Here is a 21,171-nt window from a genome sequence, read left to right as displayed (position 1 = left end):
ACCCTCCCTTTATCACCTATAAATGCCTTCAAAAACACTCCCTGTAACACTGTATACCTGCCTTCAAAAACCCTCCCTTTAACACCGTATACCTGCCTTCAAAAATCCTCCCTGTAACACTGTATACCTGCCTTAAAAAACCCTCCCTTTAACACCTTATACCTGCCTTCAAAAACCCTCCCTTTAACACCTTATACCTGCCTTCAAAAACCCTCCCTTTAACACCTATACCTGCCTTCAAAAACCCTCCCTGCAAGACCTATACCTGCCTTCAAAAACCCTCCCTTTATCACCTTATACCTGCCTTAAAAAAGCCTCCCTGTAACACCAATACCTGCCTTCAAAAACCCTCACTGTAACACCTATACCTGCCTTCAAAACCCCTCCCTTTATCACCTATAAATGCCTTCAAAAACCCTCCCTGTAACACCTTATACCTGCCTTCAAAAACCCTCCCTGTAACACCATACACCTGCCTTCAAAAACCCTCCCTGTAACACCATACACCTGCCTTCAAAAAGCCTCCCTGTAACACCATACACCTGCCTTGAAAAACCCTCCCTGTAACACCTTATACCTGCCTTCAAAACCCCTCCCTGTAACAGCTTGTATTTGTTTGTATTTCTTTTTATCACAACAGATCTCTCTGTGTGAAATTCGGGCTGCTCTCCTCAGGAAGAGCACATCACTACACTACAGCGCCACCCATTTTTTTTTGTATTTTTTCCTGCGTGCAGTTTTGTTTTTCCTATCGAAGTGGATTTTTCTACAGAATTTCGCCAGGGAAGACCCTTTTGTTGCCGTGGGTTCTTTTACGTGCGCTAAGTGCATGCTGCACACAGGCCCTCGGTTTATCATCTCATACGAATGACTAGTGTCCAGACCAGCACTAAAGGTCTAGTGAAAGGGGAGAAAATATCGGCGGCTGAGCTGTGATTCGAACCAGCATACTCAGATTCACTTCCTAGGCAGACACGTTACCTCTTGGCCATCACTTACACCCGCTTTCAAAACCCCCTTGCTGTAACACCTTATACCTGCCTTCAAAAACGCTCATTGTAACACCTTATACCTACCTTCAAAAACCCTCCCTTTATCACCTACAGATGCCTTCAAAAATCATCCATCACCTTAAAAGTGCCTTCAAAAATCCTCCCATTATGACCTTGCACATACCTTCAGAAATCCTCCATCACCTTAAACATGCCTTTAAAAATCCTCCCTTTATCATCTTTTATCCGCCTTCCAAAATCGTCTCTTTAACTCACTCGGGACGACAAGTTTTCTCCCTTGCTTTTCCCCACAGACGGCCCATTTGTAAGGGTTTTGAAAAAAATTACAAAAAATACAAAATATTGTGTAAGAAAATGAAACTTTCAGAACTGGTTTATTACATGTTGAGCTATTACATATATAAAAAAAAAAAATCAAATTTCTCATCTTATTTTTACAGTTTTGCCATATGTAGAAAATACTGCCAATTTTTCACCCCGAATCACCATACCCATGCTCGCTTTCTGCATTAAATTCGCTTTCTTCTTCGCCATCATCCACCTCTTCAATGTCCGACACTTCAGTTTGTAGAATTTCAAGTACTTCGGCAACCCTAAAACATTGCCGTCACTGCCTTGTTCGCTTCACAACATTCTGAGAAGAGCCCGCTTTGCTAACAGGCTGGCACGCAAGCAGACGACCAGTCAGTGACTTTGTCAGCGTGTGTGCAAGATGGGCCACACATCCCAGGCAGACCAATCATACTGTTCGATTGTGGAGTGACCCAGAATAGCGCACTCTGCTTGGCTAATCACAAAATCACGTGTACAGCGCGTAATGGAAATTTACTTTCGGAGAATGCTATTCCATTCCTTCGTCCGAATCTGAATATGTTTTGTGTAGGAATGCGTGAGCATTCCTTCGTCCGGAGAGAGTTAACACCCTATACTTGCCTTCAAAAATCCTCCCTTTATCATCTTTTATCCGCCTTCCAAAATCGTCCCTTTTAACACCCTATACTTGCCTTCCAAAATCCACCCTTAACAGACTGGTACATTCTCTCTATCCCACCCCCTTACCCTCCTCCAACCCCCATTTTCCCTTCCCACCCTCATTCCCTGACCCTCTACCCCCACCCCCTCACCTGTCAGCCTGTTCAGGATGTCTCCAGACTCTGCGTCGTGCAGGATGGCACTCCTGTCCCACGATGCCGTCACGACCTGTGACCCCCCAGCCACCCAATCAGCGGCGATGAGGACGTCCGTGTGAGAGGTCAGCTCCAGCAGGGGTGTGCGCAGTGTCATCGTGTCTGGTGCTGTCTCTCCGTACTCCCCTGAACACACACACACACACACACACACACTGAGGTGTCAGCATTCACCTGTCAGTACACACACACACATACACACACACACACTCATACGCACACACACACACTTAGGTATCAACATCCACCTGTCAGTACACACACACACACAAACACACACGCACAGAGAAACACACACACACACACACACACACACTGAGGTATCTACATCCACCTGTCAGCACACAAACACACACACACACAGAAACAAAGAGAAACACAGAAAAGCACACATACACACAGAAACACACACACAACACACACACACACACACACACACACACACACATCTCTCTCTCTTTCCTTACCATCTGTGCCATCCTCTTTCTCTGAGGCATCCACGTCATCTTCTCCTGAGGAGTGAGACTTCTGCACACACACAGTCACAGTCACTGAGCCACACACACACACACAGTCACAGTCATAGAGACACACACACACACAGTCACAGTCATAGAGCCACACACACACACACACACACACACACACACAGTCACAGTCATAGAGCCACACACACACACACACACACACACACTCACAGTCATAGAGCCACACACACACACACACACACACACAGTCACAATCATAGAGCCCCTGCCCCCCAACCACCCACATGGGTGTCAGAGGTGTGTGAGAGCTGAGAGAACTACACCCACACACCCCCACCCCCCCCAAACAATCCCCCACCCCCACCCTCACCCTCCACCCAATCACCCACATGGTTCTCAAAGGCTTGTGAGAGCTGTGAGAACTGGAGCCTCCCACCAAGAGCTAAGAGAACTAGGAATTTTTTTCTTTTCTTTTTAAATATCATAAACTCCCCCATCACCCACATGGATGTCAGAGGCGTGTGACAGCTGGGAGAACTGGGCCCTCCACACGTGGGCCGTGTTGTCCCCGGAGGCCGTCAGCACCAGGTCCTGCGAGGGGTGGAACCGAACCGCGTTCACCGAGCCCTGGTGGCCCCCGTACGTCAGCAGGCACGCCCCTGTCTCCGCCGAGAACAGGCGGGCCGCGTGGTCTGTGACACACAGAGTTATAGAATGGAATAGAATAGAATAGAACAGAAAGGAGGAGTTTGTATTATACTCCATGTTTGGTGTCATATACTGTACCATGTCAAACTGATGCAAACTAGGCCTATCGGTTTGCTCTGCTTGGCCAAATTTCACGTGGCTGACAGTCAATCAAATATGTCTTTATTACCAAGTGTACCGGGGTCACAAGGAATATTGGGGGGTGGGGGTGGGGGGGGGGGGGATAGTACAACACAATGTACCAAACACAAATTGAAAATCATCCAGAGTAATCCCCCCTCCCTGGTGTACAGTGGATGGCTGAGGGGTTGTATGGCAGATTGACACACAGGCACCACACACACACACACACACACACACACACACACACATACTAACACACACACACACACACACACACATACATATACACACACACACATACATACACACACACACACACATATACATACACATACTAACACACACACACACACACACACACACACATACTAACACACACACACACACATACTAACACACACACACATACTAACACACACACACACACATACATACACACACACACACACAAAACACACACACTAGCACACACACACACACACACACACACACACACACACATACACTCACACGACACCTTAAGGTTTTCTGACAATAAAGTGTTCTATTCTATTCTATTCTGCTCTGTTCTCTCTCTCTTTTTTTTTTTTTCCTTTTTCTTGTATTTCCCAGACTAGTTTATATGTTTTCCTTATGAGGGTAGGATGAAAACAGGCTGATAAGTGCCTTCTATTTTCCCTCAATAAAAATGTTTCAATTTCTCTCTCTCACTCTCTCTCTCTCTCCCTTTCCACCATGCCCCTACCCTACTGTCCTCGTTGTTATTAATCTATCGCGATATTGTATTGTACATAAGTTCTATGTTTATGTTTGCACATGCTTGTGTAATTTTGACGTTGGTGTTGTGAACTGACTCTCGCTTCTTTTTTTCTTTTCTTTTTTTTTCCAATTATTATTTATGCCCAGAGGGCTGGATGTAAACAAGTACTTTGTGCTTACTCCTTTACCCTCGTAAAATAAAATTTCGTTCGTTCATTTCATTCGTTCTCTCTCTCTCTCTCTCTCTCTCCACCCCCCCATTTCCTCCTACACGTGGAAGTGAGTTGGCAGACATGGGGTGGAGTTGTAGCACAAAGAAACCAAGAGTGCTCACAGACAGGTTTTGAAAAAAGGAGGAGTTTGTATTATACTCCCATCTCTGGTGATACATACACTGTACCATGTCAAACTGATGCAAACTAGGCCAATCGGTTTGCTCTGCTTGACCAAATTTCGCGCGGCTATATTCCACGTCCATATTCTAAATATATTTCTGTTAATAATTACGATGTAATAATTAATTGCAATGTTTTTAAAAGCGAATATGTGAAATGCTTTTATTTGAGAACGTATGTTTATTACTCTTGTTTAATCAAGTAATCCGCGTGTGTGGGGTGGGTGGGGGGTGGATGGGTGCGGGTGTGTGCTGCTTATCTGGTTGCAGTTTTCCGCAATTTATCTTTATTCTTATCTGTCTATTATAATCAATGTGCAGTATAGTAGGATATGTTTATAATTATAGTCAAATAATGTTTCTTAATTCTTTCTGTTTTTACATTAAGAATACTAGTTATTACCTGCAGTGTGTGGATGTATGTATGAAACGGTATATGTGATATTTTTTACATTTGTATCTTCATAATATTCGTAAAAGCTGTTGTTGACTTTTACAGTTATGGTCCCCATGTTGTTTACTTGTCTATGTTGTGATAATGCACCTGACCAAATTTCTCCAGTTGGAGATAATAAAGTTATTCTATCTTATCTTATCTTACCTTATCTTGTCTAACAGTGAAAAGACCACCCGTCTTGCCCGGTCCGCTCTTCGCCTCTTCTTCTTCGTGGGCTGGAACTCCCACGTTCACTCGTATGTACACGAGTGGGCTTTTACGTGTATGACCGTTTTTACCCTGCCATGTAGGCAGCCATACTCCGCTTTCGGGGTGGTGGGGGTGGGGGGCTCTTAGCCAATCAAAAACCTCTTTAAAAGATGAGTTTTTAGTGAAGAGTGAAAGGCAGCGTTCGAGTCAGATGAACGGATATAAATACTGTTATTATTATTATTATCATTATCACCATCATCATTATCATCAAATGGTTAGAGTGCTGAATTCTCAGCCAAGTTTCCCCCAAGTTTGATCATCATTACACCTGGTGGGTAATGGGTGGAGATTTTTCTGATTTCACAGGTCAAAAACATGTGCAGACCTGCTAGTGCCTGAACCCCCTTCATGTGTATATGCAAGCAGAAGATCAAATACACACGTTAAAGATCCTGTAATCCATGTCAGCATTCGGTGGGTTATGGAAACAAGAACATACCCACCATGCACACCCCAAAATGGAGTATGGCTGCCTACATGGCAGGCTAAATAAAATAAAACCGTCATACACGTGAAATATCTGTATGTGTGTGTACATATGTGTGACTGGAACCTGATTGAATGATACAGAAAACAAATAATGAGCGCCCAATGGCTCCAGTCAGTCGGCTCTACCCAGGTAGGCAGCCCTGTTATGTAAATGATTCCGTGTTTGTAAAGTGCTTAGAGCTTGGTCTCTGACTAAGGACAGGCTATATATAAAGCGGCAATATAAATGGGGTAATATTAAGATTATGACATGGATACTTATATTTATAAGCATCCATATCATTACCCCACCTCAGGCCCCTCTACGAACACCCCCCCCCCCCACACACACACCCCCCTCACCAGCGGATGCGGTGCCGATGACCTGGTGGCAGGGTGGCGACACGCTGACCTCCCAGACCCCGTCACGGTGACCCCTGTAGGCCCGCACCAGGGAGTAGGCCGTGTTGGGGGCACGGAAACTGGACACCAGCTTGCTGGTCGATGCTTTGTACGTCGTCTTGATCTTCTGGCCCACCGTTAGCTGGCTGCCTGTCATGGGGATGTCATTGTCAGCATCACTGTCATCATTATTGCCATCATTGTCATCATTATTGTCGTCACTGTTATCATCGTCATTGTCATCATCACTGTTGTCGTCTTGATCTTCTGGCCCACCGTCAGCTGGCTGCCTGTCATGGGGATGTCATTGTCAGCATCACTGTCATCATTATTGCCATCATTGTCATCATTATTGTCGTCACTGTTATCATCGTCATTGTCATCATCACTGTTGTCGTCTTGATCTTCTGGCCCACCGTCAGCTGGCTGCCTGTCATGGGGATGTCATTGTCAGCATCACTGTCATCATTATTGCCATCATTGTCATCATTATTGTCGTCACTGTTATCATCGTCATTGTCATCATCACTGTTGTCGTCTTGATCTTCTGGCCCACCGTCAGCTGGCTGCCTGTCATGGGGATGTCATTGTCAGCATCACTGTCATCATTATTGCCATCATTGTCATCATTATTGTCGTCACTGTTATCATCGTCATTGTCATCATCACTGTTGTCGTCTTGATCTTCTGGCCCACCGTTAGCTGGCTGCCTGTCATGGGGATGTCATTGTCAGCATCACTGTCATCATTATTGCCATCATTGTCATCATTATTGTCGTCACTGTTATCATCGTCATTGTCATCATCACTGTTGTCGTCTTGATCTTCTGGCCCACCGTCAGCTGGCTGCCTGTCATGGGGATGTCATTGTCAGCATCACTGTCATCATTATTGCCATCATTGTCATCATTATTGTCGTCACTGTTATCATCGTCATTGTCATCATCACTGTTGTCGTCTTGATCTTCTGGCCCACCGTCAGCTGGCTGCCTGTCATGGGGATGTCATTGTCAGCATCACTGTCATCATTATTGCCATCATTGTCATCATTATTGTCGTCACTGTTATCATCGTCATTGTCATCATCACTGTTGTCGTCTTGATCTTCTGGCCCACCGTCAGCTGGCTGCCTGTCATGGGGATGTCATTGTCAGCATCACTGTCATCATTATTGCCATCATTGTCATCATTATTGTCGTCACTGTTATCATCGTCATTGTCATCATCACTGTTGTCGTCTTGATCTTCTGGCCCACCGTTAGCTGGCTGCCTGTCATGGGGATGTCATTGTCATCATCATCATCATTATTCATTTATTGTCATCACCATTGTCATCATCATCGTCATTGTCATCATCACTGTCGTCGTCTTGATCTTCTGGCCCACTGTTAGCTGATTTCCTTTTAAGGGGATGTCATTGTCAGCATCATCATCATTGTCATCATTACTGTCATCATTGTAATCATCATTGTCATTGTCATCATCACTGTAGTCGTCTTGATCTTCTGGCCCACCATTAGCTTGCTGCCTGTCATGGGGATGTCATTGTCAGCGTCACTGTCATCATCATCATTGTCATCATCATCGTCACTGTCATCATCACTGTCGTCGTCTTGATCTTCTGGCCCACCGTTAGCTAATTTCCTGTCATGGGGATGTCATTGTCATCATCATCATCATTATTCATTTATTGTCATCACCATTGTCATCATCATCGTCATTGTCATCATCACTGTCGCCGTCTTGATCTTCTGGCCCACTGTTAGCTGATTTCCTTTTAAGGGGATGTCATTGTCAGCATCATCATCATTGTCATCATTACTGTCATCATTGTAATCATCATTGTCATTGTCATCATCACTGTAGTCGTCTTGATCTTCTGGCCCACCGTTAGCTGGCTGCCTGTCATGGGGATGTCATTGTCATCATCATCGTCATCATCATCGTCACTGTCATCATCACTGTCGTCGTCTTGATCTTCTGGCCCACCGTTAGCTAATTTCCTGTCATGGGGATGTCATTGTCATCATCATCATCATTATTCATTTATTGTCGTCACTGTCATCATCATTGTCACTGTCATCATCACTGTTGTCATCTTCATCTTCTGGCCCACTGTTAGCTGATTTCCTGTCATGGGGATGTCATTGTCAGCATCATCATTGTCATCATCACTGTCGCCGTCATCATCGTCATTGTTGTCATCGTGTTCTTCTGGCCCACCATCAGCTGACTGCCTGCCAATGGGGACATCATTGTCGTCGTCAAAACCATAATCATCATCACTGTCGTCTTAATCTTCTGGCCCACTGTTAACTGATCACCTGTCATCATCATCATCATCGTCATCACCATTTTTGTCATCAACATCGTCATTGTCATCATCATCACTATCTTTGTCTTGATCTGGACCACCATTAGCTGACTGCCTGTCATGGGTGTCATAAGGACATCACTGTCATCATAATTATCATCATCATCACCATCATCATTGTCATCATCTTGATCTTCTGGCCCACCGTCAACTGTTTGCCTGTCATGGGAACATCACTGTCATCATCATCATCATCTTTATCATTGTCACCATCTTCATCATAATCATCATTTTCATCAGGATCATCATCATCATCATCATTGTCACCATCTTCATCATAATCATCATCTTTGTCATCATCAGCAACATTGTCCTCATCATCACTGTCGTCGTCTTGATCTCCTGGTCCACCGTTACCTGACTGCCTGTCATGAGGACATCATTATCATCATCTCCATAATCACTGTCATCATCATCATCATCACTGATCTTCTAACCCAGCTGACTTGCCTGTCACGACAACGGCTGCTGCTGATCAACACACACTTTGCGTCATCATCTTCATTATCTTGATGCAAACAGAACCACCCAAACCCAACACCACCACCACCCCACCCCCATCCACACTACCCACATCCTCTGACCTCTCTTGGTCTTGGAACCAAAGTCGGTGACGTCCTCTGGACGCTCCCTCGATGCTTTCTCATCCCCAGCTGAACTGCATGTCTCCAGTCGCTCTGACAGCGTCTCCACACGATCTTGCACTGCAAAACAATGACCTATGCTCTTCCACATGCTTTTGTACTGCAGAACAATTACATTTTGTCTTCCGCACACTCTTGTATTGCAAAACAATGACATATGTTCTTCCACACGCTCTTGTACTGCAAAACAATGATGTATCTTCTTCCACACGCTCTTGCATTGCAAAACAATGACATATGTTCTTCCACATGCTCTTGTACTGCAAAACAATTATATATCTTCTTCCACACACTCTTGCATTGCAAAACAATGACACATGTTCTTCCACACGCTCTTGTATTGCAAAACAATGACATATGTTCTTCCACACGCTCTTGTACTGCAAAACAATGATATATCTTCTTCCACACACTCTTGCATTGCAAAACAATGACACATGTTCTTCCACACGCTCTTGTATTGCAAAACAATGACATATGTTCTTCCACACACTCTTGTACTTCAAAACAATGATATATCTTCTTCCACATGCTCTTGCATTGCAAAACAATGACATATGTTCTTCCACACGCTCTTGCATTGCAAAACAATGATATATGTTCTTCCATACGCTCTTGCATTGTAAAACAATGACATATGTTCTTCCACACACTCTTGTATTGCAAAACAATGACATATGTTCTTCCACATGCTCTTGAACTGCAAAACAATGACATATGTTCTTCCACACACTCTTGTATTGCAAAACAATGACATATGTTCTTCCACATGCTCTTGTACTGCAAAACAATGACATATGTTCTTCCACGCACTCTTGTATTGCAAAACAATGGCATATGTTCTTCGACACGCTCTTGTACTGCAAAACAATGATACATCTTCTTCCACACACTCTTGTATTGCAAAACGATATATATCTTCTTCCACATGCTCTTGTATTGCAAAACAATGGCATATGTTCTTCGACACGCTCTTGTACTGCAAAACAATGATACATCTTCTTCCACATGCTCTTGCGTTGCAAAATAATGATATATGTTTTTCCACACCCTCTTGTATTGCAAAACAATGGCATATGTTCTTCGACACACTCTTGTGCTGCAAAACAATGATATATGTTCTTCCACACCCTCTTGTATTGCAAAACAATGACATATGTTTTTCCACATGCTCTTGCACTGCAAAACAATGACATATGTTCTTCCACATGCTCTTGTACTGCAAAACAATGATATGTATCTTCTTCCACACGCTCTTTCATTGCATAACAATGACATATGTTCTTCCACACACTCTTGTATTGCAAAACAATGACATATGTTCTTCCACATGCTCTTGTACTGCAAAACAATGACATATGTTCTTCCACATGCTCTTGTACTTCAAAACAATGATACATCTTCTTCCACACGCTCTTGCATTGCATAACAATGACATATGTTCGTCCACACGCTCTTGAACTGCAGAGCAATAACATATGTTCTTCCACACGCTCTTGTACTTCAAAACAATGATACATCTTCTTCCACACGCTCTTGCATTGCAAAACAATGACATGTTCTTCTATACACTCTTGTACAGCAAAACAATGACAGATTCTTCTACACACTTTAGTACTGCAAAACAATGATATATCTTCTTCCACACGCTCTTGCATTGCAAAATAATGACATATGTTCTTCTACACGCTCTTGTCCAGCAAAACAATGATAAATCTTCCACATACTCTTGCACTGCAAAACAATGACATATATTCTACACGTTCTTGTACTGCAAAACAATGACATATGTTCTTCCACACATTATTATAAAGAAATGGAGTTATCTGCTTGTTCATGCATATGAGTGAACATGTGCATTTGAGAGAGCGTCTGTCTGTGTCTGCATATGCTGCATGTGTGTGTGCATGTGTGTGTGCATGTGTGAGCATGTGAATGTAAATGTGTGTGTGTTTGTATGTATATGTGTGTGTGAGTACATGCATGTTTGCATGCATGTGTTTGTGCAAATAATTTTGTTTTTGTTTGTGAAATAATCTACAAATCATGCACTGAATACGTTAATAAAACAGGGACAACACAAAATTCTAATACATATCCCTGCACACACACATACATATCAACACATACACACACACACAGCACACACACAACACACAGCACACACACACACACACACATTGAATACTTACAAGCAAGATTGGAAGCATACAAGTTTTCAAACTCCTTCTCTATCTGTGCAAAAAGGTCAAACAGCCTTTCCCTGCACACAAACCAAATTCACAATTCACAATACACTGTCTTATTTCATGATGGAAACATCTTTGGCTGCAGACATTTCAGCTTGATTGAAAACACAGGGCTTCGGTATAGTGTTGTGTGCTTGGGAAGGGCACTTTACTCAGTATCAGTATCAGCAGCTCAAGGAGGCGTCACTGCGTTCGATCAAATCCATATACGCTACACCACATCTGCCAAGCAGATGCTTGACCAGCAGCATAACCCAACGTGCTTAGTCAGGCCTTGAGAAAAAATAAAATAAAATAAAATAAAATAAATAAATAAATAAATCATAATCAAAAATAAATAAATAAATAAACAAATTATAAAAATAAAATAAAATAAAATAAAATTTTAAAAATAATAAAAATAAAATGACATAGAATAAAAAAAAAAAAAAAATAATAATAAAAAAAAATCTTCCACACACTGCTGCACTGCAAAACAATGACATATGTTCTTCCAGTTCCACACACTCTTGCACTGTAAAACAATGGCATATGTTCTTCCACACACTCTTGTACTGCAAAACAATACTCAGATTTTCCTCAGTCCATCCAGGTGTGAATAATAACCTGTAAACGGTTAATAGACTTTGGAAGGTGAGAACTGGGCCCCAGCATTCTATGCCCAGCCCTTTACACAGTGGATTTAAATTCACAGCTCTAATGGCCATAATTTTGTATTCCGAATTTTGTATTTCTCTCTCTCTCTTTTTTTTTTTTTTTTTTGTCACAACCGATTTCTCTGGGTGAAATTCGGGTTGCCTTCCCCAGGGAGAGCACGTCGCTACACTACAACGCCACCCCCCCCCCCCCCCTTTTTTTTTTTTGGTATTTTTTCCTGCGCGCAGTTTTATTTGTTTTTCCTATTGAAGTGGATTTGAAGTCAGCATGTGAGAGCGTGAGAAAATCAGTGTCTGTCGATCTTTTGTTTCTACCTCACCAAGTGTTAAGTTAGCATGTGGGAGAGTATGAGAATCAATGCCCACTGACCAGTAACTTCATCACTAAGTGTTAAGTTAGCATGTGGGAGAGTATGAGAATCAATGCCCACTGACCAGTAACTTCATCGAAGTACATGTGGGAGAGTATGAGAATCAATGCCCACTGACCAGTAACTTCATCACGAAGTGTTAACAGTTAGGGAGGGACGCTCACTCAGTCTGGCTCCGCGACTAAGCCATTATTGTCGTTAGTAGGGGGCTTAGTAGGTGGTGTCCTAAGTACGTTAAAACAGAACAGGCACCACTGAACACCACCGAAGTGACTCAGCAGCAATGCAGGGTCTCCTCTGGTGTGTGGCCTCCTGGCGACCTAACATCGATGGTTCCCTGTGGACTGCCGACACTGGAACTGCGATGGACGAACCTGGGTGTGGCCGTGTATGGGGGAATCTAAATGAGCGGCGTGGGAGTAATGCCACTGAAACGGTGCAGATGTTGGGGCAGCAAAAAAAAAAAAAAAAAAAAAAAGTGTTAACAGTTAAGTGAACATGTGGAAGAGTGAGGGGACCAATCAATATCCAGCCTTCAGCACCATGCCTCTTTCATGTGTGCTAAGTGCATGCTGCACATGGGACCCGGGTTTATCGTCTCATCCGAATGACTAGTGTCCAGACCACCACTCTTCTTCTTCTTCTGCGTTCGTGGGCTGCAACTCCCACGTTCACTCGTATGCACACGAGTGGGCTTTTACGTGTATGACCGTTTTTACCCCACCATGTAGGCAGCCATACTCCGTTTTTCGGGGGTGTGCATGCTGGGTATGTTCTTGTTTCCATAACCCACCGAACGCCGACATGGATGACAGGATCTTTAACGTGCGTATTTGATCTTCTGCTTGCATATACACACGAAGGGGGTTCAGGCACTAGCAGGTCTGCACATATGTTGACCTGGGAGATCGGAAAAATCTCCACCCTTTACCCACCAGGCGCCATCACCGTGATTCGAACCCGGGACCCTCAGATTGACAGTCCAACGCTTTAACCACTCGGCTATTGCGCCTGTCAGACCAGCACTCAAGGTCTAGTGGAGGGGGAGAAAATATCAGTGGTTGAGCCGTGATTCGAACCAGCGCGCTCAGATTCTCTTGCTTCCAAGGCGGATAGCAAAGTGCTTAAGCTGGTTATGCAAGTGAAATAAATATATTGATAAATAAATCAAGACATGCATGCTTGATAGCCTGCAAAAAAGCTGAAAACTTAGTGTGTGTGTGTAGTGTGTGTATAGAGGGTGTGTTGAGTGTTGTGTGTGACTGAGTGTGTGTAGTGCGCAAAGTGTATGTGTGTGTAGTGTGTGTGTGAAAATGTGAGTGCTAGCAACTATGTGTGTGTGTGTGTGTGTGTGTGTGTGTGTGTGTGTGTGTGTGTGTGTGTGTGTGTTTGAGTGTGTTGCATGTGTGTGCACGTACACATGTTTATGTCTGTGTGTGTGTGTGTGTTGTATGCATGTGTATGTACGCATGTGTGTGTCTCTGTGTGTGTATGCTGTATGTGTGTGCATGTACACATGTGTTTGTCTGTGTGTGTTGTATGAGTGTGTACATACACATGTGTCTGTGTGTGTGTTGAATGTGTGTGTACATACACCTGTGTGTGTCTATGTGTGTGTTGAATGTGTGTGTACATACACCTGTGTGTGTCTATGTGTGTGTTGAACGTGTGTGTACATACACACGTGTGTCTCTCTCACTGTGTTGTATGTATGCGAACGTACACACGTGTGTGTCTGTGTGTGTGTTGTGTGTGTGTGTACGTACATACACATGTGTGTGTGTGTCTCTCTGTGTGTGTTGTATGTGTGTGTACGTACATATACATGTGCGTGTCTGTGAGCGTCACACACCCACCTGACGGCAGAGGGCAGCGCCCCCTCCCCATCCATCTCCTCCCGGTAACTCCGCAGGGCCGTCACAGGGCGTCCCCCATCCGTGTGGCTGCGATGGCGCCGCATCTACCTCCCCCTTCCACCTCCCCACCTCACCGCCACGCACAACACCACTGCTGCTGCTGCTGCTGTTGTTGATGTGGCTGCCGTTGCTTAGGACCCGAAGCACCTACAGGCATTCTTTGGTGAAGCGGGCGATGGTGGCGATGGTGGTGGTGGTGGTGGTGGTTGATGGGGATGTGGTAGGTGGGGGGAGGGTGTCCAATGATCGGCACTGTGTCACTGAAGGCGTGCGGTCCTCGCAGTCAGCCAGCAAGGTGGTCTGTTGACATCATGAAAAATGGATGGGTGGTTGGAAGGGGTGTCTCTATTCTCACAGGGTCCTTCAACACAATGCAAGTTATCTGCACTCAGCCTTTTTACTCTGATTGGGGTGGTGGGTACGTTGTGGGGAAATGGGACATGTGCGTGCGCGCGCGTGTGTGTATGTGTGTATGTTTGTGTGTGTGTGTGTGTGTGTGTGTGTGTGTGTGTGTGTGTGTGTGTGTGTGCGCGCGTGCGTGCGTATGTATGTGTGTGTGTGTGTGTGTGTATGTGTGTGTATGTGTGTGTGTGTGTGTGCATGCGTGTGTGTGCACGTGTGTGCGAGCGTGTGTGCACGTGTGTGTGTGTGTGTGTGTGTGTGTGTTTCTCTGTGTGTGGGTGTTTGTCTGAGTGTGTGTGTATGTGTGGGTGTGTGTGTTTGGGTGTGTGTGTGTGTATGAGTGGGTGTGTGTGCGTGGGTGTGTGTGGGTGGGTGAAGAAAGAAGATGGCTGGGTCCAATGGGAGGAGGGGAGGGGAAGGGTGAAAGAGGACGTGAAACCTTCAGCATTCCCCACTGGGCAGTTCAAAGTGTGGGAGGATAGGGCTGTGTTTTGTTTCAACTGGAAAAAATCATGTTCACACACACACACACACACACACACACACACACACACACACACACACACACACACTCACACACACAACCACACACACACACACTCACATGTTCACACACACACACACTCACAAACACAACCACACACACACACTCACATGTTCACACACACACACATGTTCACACGCACACACACACTCACATGTTCACAAACACACACTCACACATGTTCACACACACACAAACACACACTCACACACACACACTCACTCACTCACACATGTTCACACACACACACACACACACACACTCACACATGTTCACACACACACACATGTTCACACACACACAAACACACACTCACACATGTTCACACACACACACACACACACACACACACACACTGACACATGTTCACACACACACACACACACACACACACACACACACACACTCACACATGTTCACACACACACACACACACACACACATAACACTAACTAATAACACACAATGCATACACACTCACAGACAAAGACACAGACACAGACACAAACACACAAACAAACATAAAGACACACAAACACACTCCACAAAACTAAAATAGAACCAGGATCTAAAAAAAAAAACCAAACCAGTAAGAACTTAACACAGTGCCCTGGCTGGTTCATATCCAACAAAACAGTAGGCATTCAAAAACAAAACAACCAACCAACCAACCACCCCAAAAAAACTACTCTAACATGCAAACACACCAAGCACGCACACACACACACTCTCTCATCTGTAGTCTTGGCACACAGCATCTGATAAAGTAATCACACAGACAGACAGTAGTAGAAATATACTGAGAAACACACTGTGTGTCTGTGTGTGTGTGTGTGTGTGTGTGTGTGTGTGTGTGTGTGTGTGTGTGTGTGGCACACAGTCTGATAAAGTAATCAGGGATGAAAGGGCTACCAGACCTGTCACACAGACAGACAGACAGTGCTAGAAATATACTGAGAAACACACTGTGTGTGTGTGTGTGTGTGTGTGTGTGTGTGTGTGCCAGACAGAGAGTGGTAGAAATATACTGAGAAACACACTCTGTGTGTGTGTGTGTGTGTGTGTGTGTGTGTGTGTGTGTGTGTGTGAGAGAGAGAGAGAGAGAGAGAGAGAGAGAGAGAGAGACAGACAGACAGACAGACAGACAGACAGACAGACAGACAGACAGTGGTAGAAATATACTGAGAAACACACTCTGTGTGTGTGTGTGTGTGTGTGTGTGTGTGTGTGTGTGTGAGAGAGAGAGAGAGAGACAGACAGTGGTAGAAATATATTGAGAAACACACTCTCTCTCTGTGTGTGTGTGTGTGTGTGTGTGTGTGTGTGTGTGTGTGCCAGACAGACAGTGGTAGAAATATACTGAGAAATACACTCTGTGTGTGTGTGAGAGAGAGAGAGAGAGAGAGAGAGAGAGAGAGAGAGAGACAGACAGACAGACAGACAGACAGACAGACAGACAGTGGTAGAAATATACTGAGAAACACACTCTGTGTGTGTGTTGTGTGTGTGTGTGTGTGTGTGTGTGTGTGTGTGTGTGTGTGTGTGTGTGTGAGAGAGAGAGAGAGAGAGAGAGAGAGACAGACAGTGGTAGAAATATACTGAGAAACACACTCTGTGTGTGTGTGTGTGTGTGTGTGTGTGTGTGTGTGTGTGTGTGCCAGACAGAGAGTGGTAGAAATATACTGAGAAACACACTGTGTGTGTGTGTGTGTGTGTGTGTGTGCACGCGCGCGCCAGACAGACAGTGGTAGAAATATATTGAGAAACACACTCTGTGTGTGTGTGTGTGTGTGTGTGTGTGCACGTGTGATTATGTGTGCATGTGTGTGTGTGAGAGAGAGAGAGATGCATTTTGGAGTGATTGTATGCGTGTAAATTTGATTTTCAATGTGTTTGTCATGATTGTGTGTAGTATATTTATGTGTGTGAGTGCACAAATGTGAGTGCACAGGCATGCACATTTGTTTTTCATTTTAATCATGTTTTTTGTTGTTGTTGTTGTTTTTCACTGGTGTTAGACCAACATTAGTTAAGCCCATGTGCATGCTTGCATACATAATACACAAACTTGTTTGCATGCATGTGACTGACTGTGTGCTGAAGGTATGTAACTGCATCTCTGCACATCAACTTATTGCTAAAAAAATTGAATACATGAATGAATTGAAAAAAAAAAAAAGGAGTTCTGAATGACTGAAGACCAAGCAACAAAAATCTTTTCTTTTTTTTTTAATTAAAAAAGACAACACAAATACATAAATGTCCTATTGCTGACAATTAGAATGAATGAATGAGTAAAATGAAGACCAAGCAACAACAAAAAAAGTAAAATAAAAAAAAGTAAAAAAAGACATAAGAAATATGTCCTGCTGCTTGCACCTGCAGCAAAAAAAAACAACAACAACAGGTCCTGTTGCTGACACATGAAGCAAACACCCGGACACAGCCTGTCGCTTTGCATGTACGCTTGTAAACAAAGCTTCTAAGCTTAAACGCAGACAAGTGTAAAGAATCTATAAAAACAAGACAGAAATGTGTTGTATCGTTCTTTAGCTTTTGTCACAACAGATTTCTCGGAGTGAAATTTGGGCCGCTGTCCATGAGGAGAGTGCACTGATCACTACATAGCACCACCACCATTTTTCTTTCTTTCTTCAACAACACAAAACATGTTATTTCCCTACAACAATAAAAAACAAACCAAAAAAAAAACATTTAATTTCCCTACAACAACAAAAACATGTAATTTCCCCAGAACAAAGATATGTAATTTTCCTACAACAACACCAACAAAAGATATGACATTTCCCTACAACAAAAAAAAAAGAAAAAAAAAATGTAATTTACCTATAAAAAAAAAAATCCCTACACCCCAAAAAATCATGTAACTGCCTACAACAACAACAAAAAACATGTAATTTCCCTACAGCAACAACAGAAACGTGTAATTTCCCTACAACAACAAAAATGTGCAATTTCCATCCAACAACAAAAGCCTGTAATTTCCCTTCAGCAACAACAAAAAAATGTGTTATTTCCCTACAACAAAACAGCATGAATAACAACAACAAAAAAAGAAAAAGAAAAAAAAGTGTAATTTCCCTACAGCAAAAAAACGTGTAATTTCCTACCTCGGCAAAATAGCACAATACATGTTACACCATTGACGAAAGGCAGAACCGCCTGCGTCTCTCCCTTCTCATTTTACCTGGCTGATTGGCAAAACACACACACACACACACACACACACACACCACACCACAACACAACACAACACACACACACAACACAACACACACACACACACAACACACACAACACAACACACACACACAACACAACACACAACACACACACACACAACACAACACAACACAACCAACAACAAACAAACAAACACAACAAAACAAACCAACGGAACTGCGGTGTAAAGTGGCATTGATTACCTGTCAAGCAGTGTATGAATCTGTTCAAACTCTCACGGCAGTCTCTGAAGTGTACCTTGCTCTGCCAGTTTTCTTCACTACACAAGTTGACTGGGAGCTTTTGGCTTTTGTTGTGTGAACGTTATTTCAATCAATGGTTCAAATCAAATCAAATGTTGCAGGCCCCAAAGCAGCTATTTCAGGACTCAACACTCTAAAAATTAGTCAAACAGAACCCACAAAAATGCTAAAAAGGTCAATTAAAACAATGTCAAAAAGACCAGTTCACTCACATTTACTGATTTAGCTCTGACCACTTTAAATTCTTAACCAAGCTAAAAATATCAAAAATAATGTATACAGACTAATTCACCCATATCTTTTTCAATCCACATGAAAATTCTAATCAAGGTAAAAATATTCAAAATAAAGTAAAAAGACTCATTCATTCATTACCATGAAAGAATTCTAATCAAGTTGAAGATAATGAGTACCTTCAGGATCTGATAAAAGAGTATCTGGAGAGACGTCCTGGAAAAAGGCCTTCATGCTATACTTCAGAATGCTTACTGTACAGCTATGCTGCAGAATGCTTTACATTACAGCTATGTTTCAGAATGCTTTACAGTGCAGCTATGTTTAGAATGCTTTACAGTACAGCTATGCTTCAGAATGCTTTATATATAGTACAGCTATGCTTCAGAATGATTTACAGTACAGATATGCTTCAGAATGATTTACAGTTCAGCTATGCTTCAGAATGCTTACAGTACAGCTATACTTCAGAATGCTTACAGTAAAGCTATGTACAGAATGCGTTATAGTACAGCTATGTTTAGAATGCTTTACAGTACAGATATGCTTCAGAATGCTTACAGTACAGCTATGTTTAGAATGCTTTATAGTACAGCTATGCTTCAGAATGCTTACAGTACAGCTATGCTTCAGAATGCTTACAGTACAGCTATGTATCAGAATGCTTTACAGTACAGCTATGTTTAGAATGCTTTACAGTACAGCTATGCTTCAGAATGCTTACAGTACAGCTATGTTTAGAATGCTTTACAGTACAGCTATGTTTAGAATGCTTTACAGTACTGCTATGTTTAGAATGCTTTACAGTACTGCTATGTTTAGAATGCTTACAGTACAGCTATACTTCAGAATGCTTACAGTAAAGCTATGTACAGAATGCTTTATAGTACAGCTATGTTTAGAATGCTTTACAGTACAGCTATGCTTCAGAATGCTCACAGTACTGCTATGCTTCAAAATGCTTTATACTACAGCTATGTTTAGAATGCTTTATAGTACAACTATGTGTAGACTGCTTTACTGTAGAGCTATGCTTCAGAAAGCTTACAGAACAGCTATGCTTCAGAATGCTTTACAGTACAGCTATGCTTCAGAATGCTTTATACTACAGCTATGTTTAGAATGCTTACAGTACAGCTATGCTTCAGAATGCTTACAGTACAGCTATGCTGCAGAATGCTTTATATAAATTATAGTACAGCTGTGCTTCAGATTGCTTACAGTACAGCTGTGCTTGATTGCTTACAGTACAGCTGTGCTTCAGATTGCTTTATAGTAACAGCTATGCTTCAGACTGCTTTAGAGTACAGCTATGCTTCAGAATGCTTCATAGTACAACTATGCTTCAGAATGCTTTACAGTACAGCTATGTTTAGAATGCTTACAGTACAGCTATGCTTCAGAATACTTTACAGTACAGCTATGCTTCAGAATGCTTTATTATATATATAGTTTATAGTACAGCTATGCTTTGATTTTACTATAGATTGGTTCATGCTACACATAAGCACTTTGCCTTTTTTTTTTCTTTCCTGTGAATGATATTTCTGTCTTTGGCTGTTGTACAGATTAATTTATTCTATTGCTAAGTGTTTTGGCTTTCAATGTGTGTGAATCTTATTTTTCTTAACCTTTTGTTTGCTGAGTTATTACATTGATTGCGTTATTCAACACCTGGGTGTACTGGCTTTTGTGTTATGAATGTCATGTCTTTGGTTATTCTAGAAGTTCCTTTCTCTGTAGCTAAGTATTTTGGCTTTCAATGTATGTGAATGTCATTTGTCCGTATCTTAGGCTTATTCTGTAGATTGCTTTTGGGGGCTAGTTGGCCTGTGGGAACCATTCCCAACGCCGACTGTCCTAAAACCCTCAAGGCTGAGAGAGTAGGAATGTAACATGGGCAAGACACTCTCCACTATAATCAGATTCTAGCCCAGATAGTCTGGGATAACAGTTGCCTCCTCTGCTGTTCTGATGGTCATAGTCCAACACAACAGACTATCATACATAGATTGCTTTATTCT

At 42.8% G+C, this 21,171-nt stretch overlaps 1 protein-coding gene across 2 annotated transcripts in view; it reads right to left on the bottom strand.

Moving 5' to 3' along the window:
• Positions 1-21,171, bottom strand: part of LOC143276572 (WD repeat-containing protein 37-like) — a 39,431-nt gene that overhangs the window by 13,651 nt on the left and 4,609 nt on the right. Inside the window, exons 1-8 of one of the 2 annotated variants that reach the window (XM_076581162.1) lie at positions 18,539-18,655; positions 14,402-14,761; positions 11,462-11,532; positions 9,210-9,329; positions 6,213-6,401; positions 3,193-3,380; positions 2,668-2,728; positions 2,138-2,326 (exon numbers count right to left, since the gene is read on the bottom strand). In XM_076581162.1, coding sequence (XP_076437277.1) covers positions 2,138-2,326; positions 2,668-2,728; positions 3,193-3,380; positions 6,213-6,401; positions 9,210-9,329; positions 11,462-11,532; positions 14,402-14,505 — 922 coding nt within the window. In that variant the 5' untranslated portion in view covers positions 14,506-14,761; positions 18,539-18,655. Of the gene's footprint in view, positions 1-2,137; positions 2,327-2,667; positions 2,729-3,192; positions 3,381-6,212; positions 6,402-9,209; positions 9,330-11,461; positions 11,533-14,401; positions 14,762-18,538; positions 18,656-21,171 lie in introns of those variants that run through there. The other variant, XM_076581161.1, reaches the window with a different exon arrangement.

Source organism: Babylonia areolata, chromosome 32, assembly GCF_041734735.1.
Source record: "Babylonia areolata isolate BAREFJ2019XMU chromosome 32, ASM4173473v1, whole genome shotgun sequence".
NCBI classification, from domain to species: Eukaryota; Metazoa; Mollusca; class Gastropoda; order Neogastropoda; family Buccinidae; genus Babylonia; species Babylonia areolata.
The sequence above is the reverse complement of the archived record's forward strand: the minus strand, read 5'-3'. Positions and strand labels throughout refer to the sequence as shown.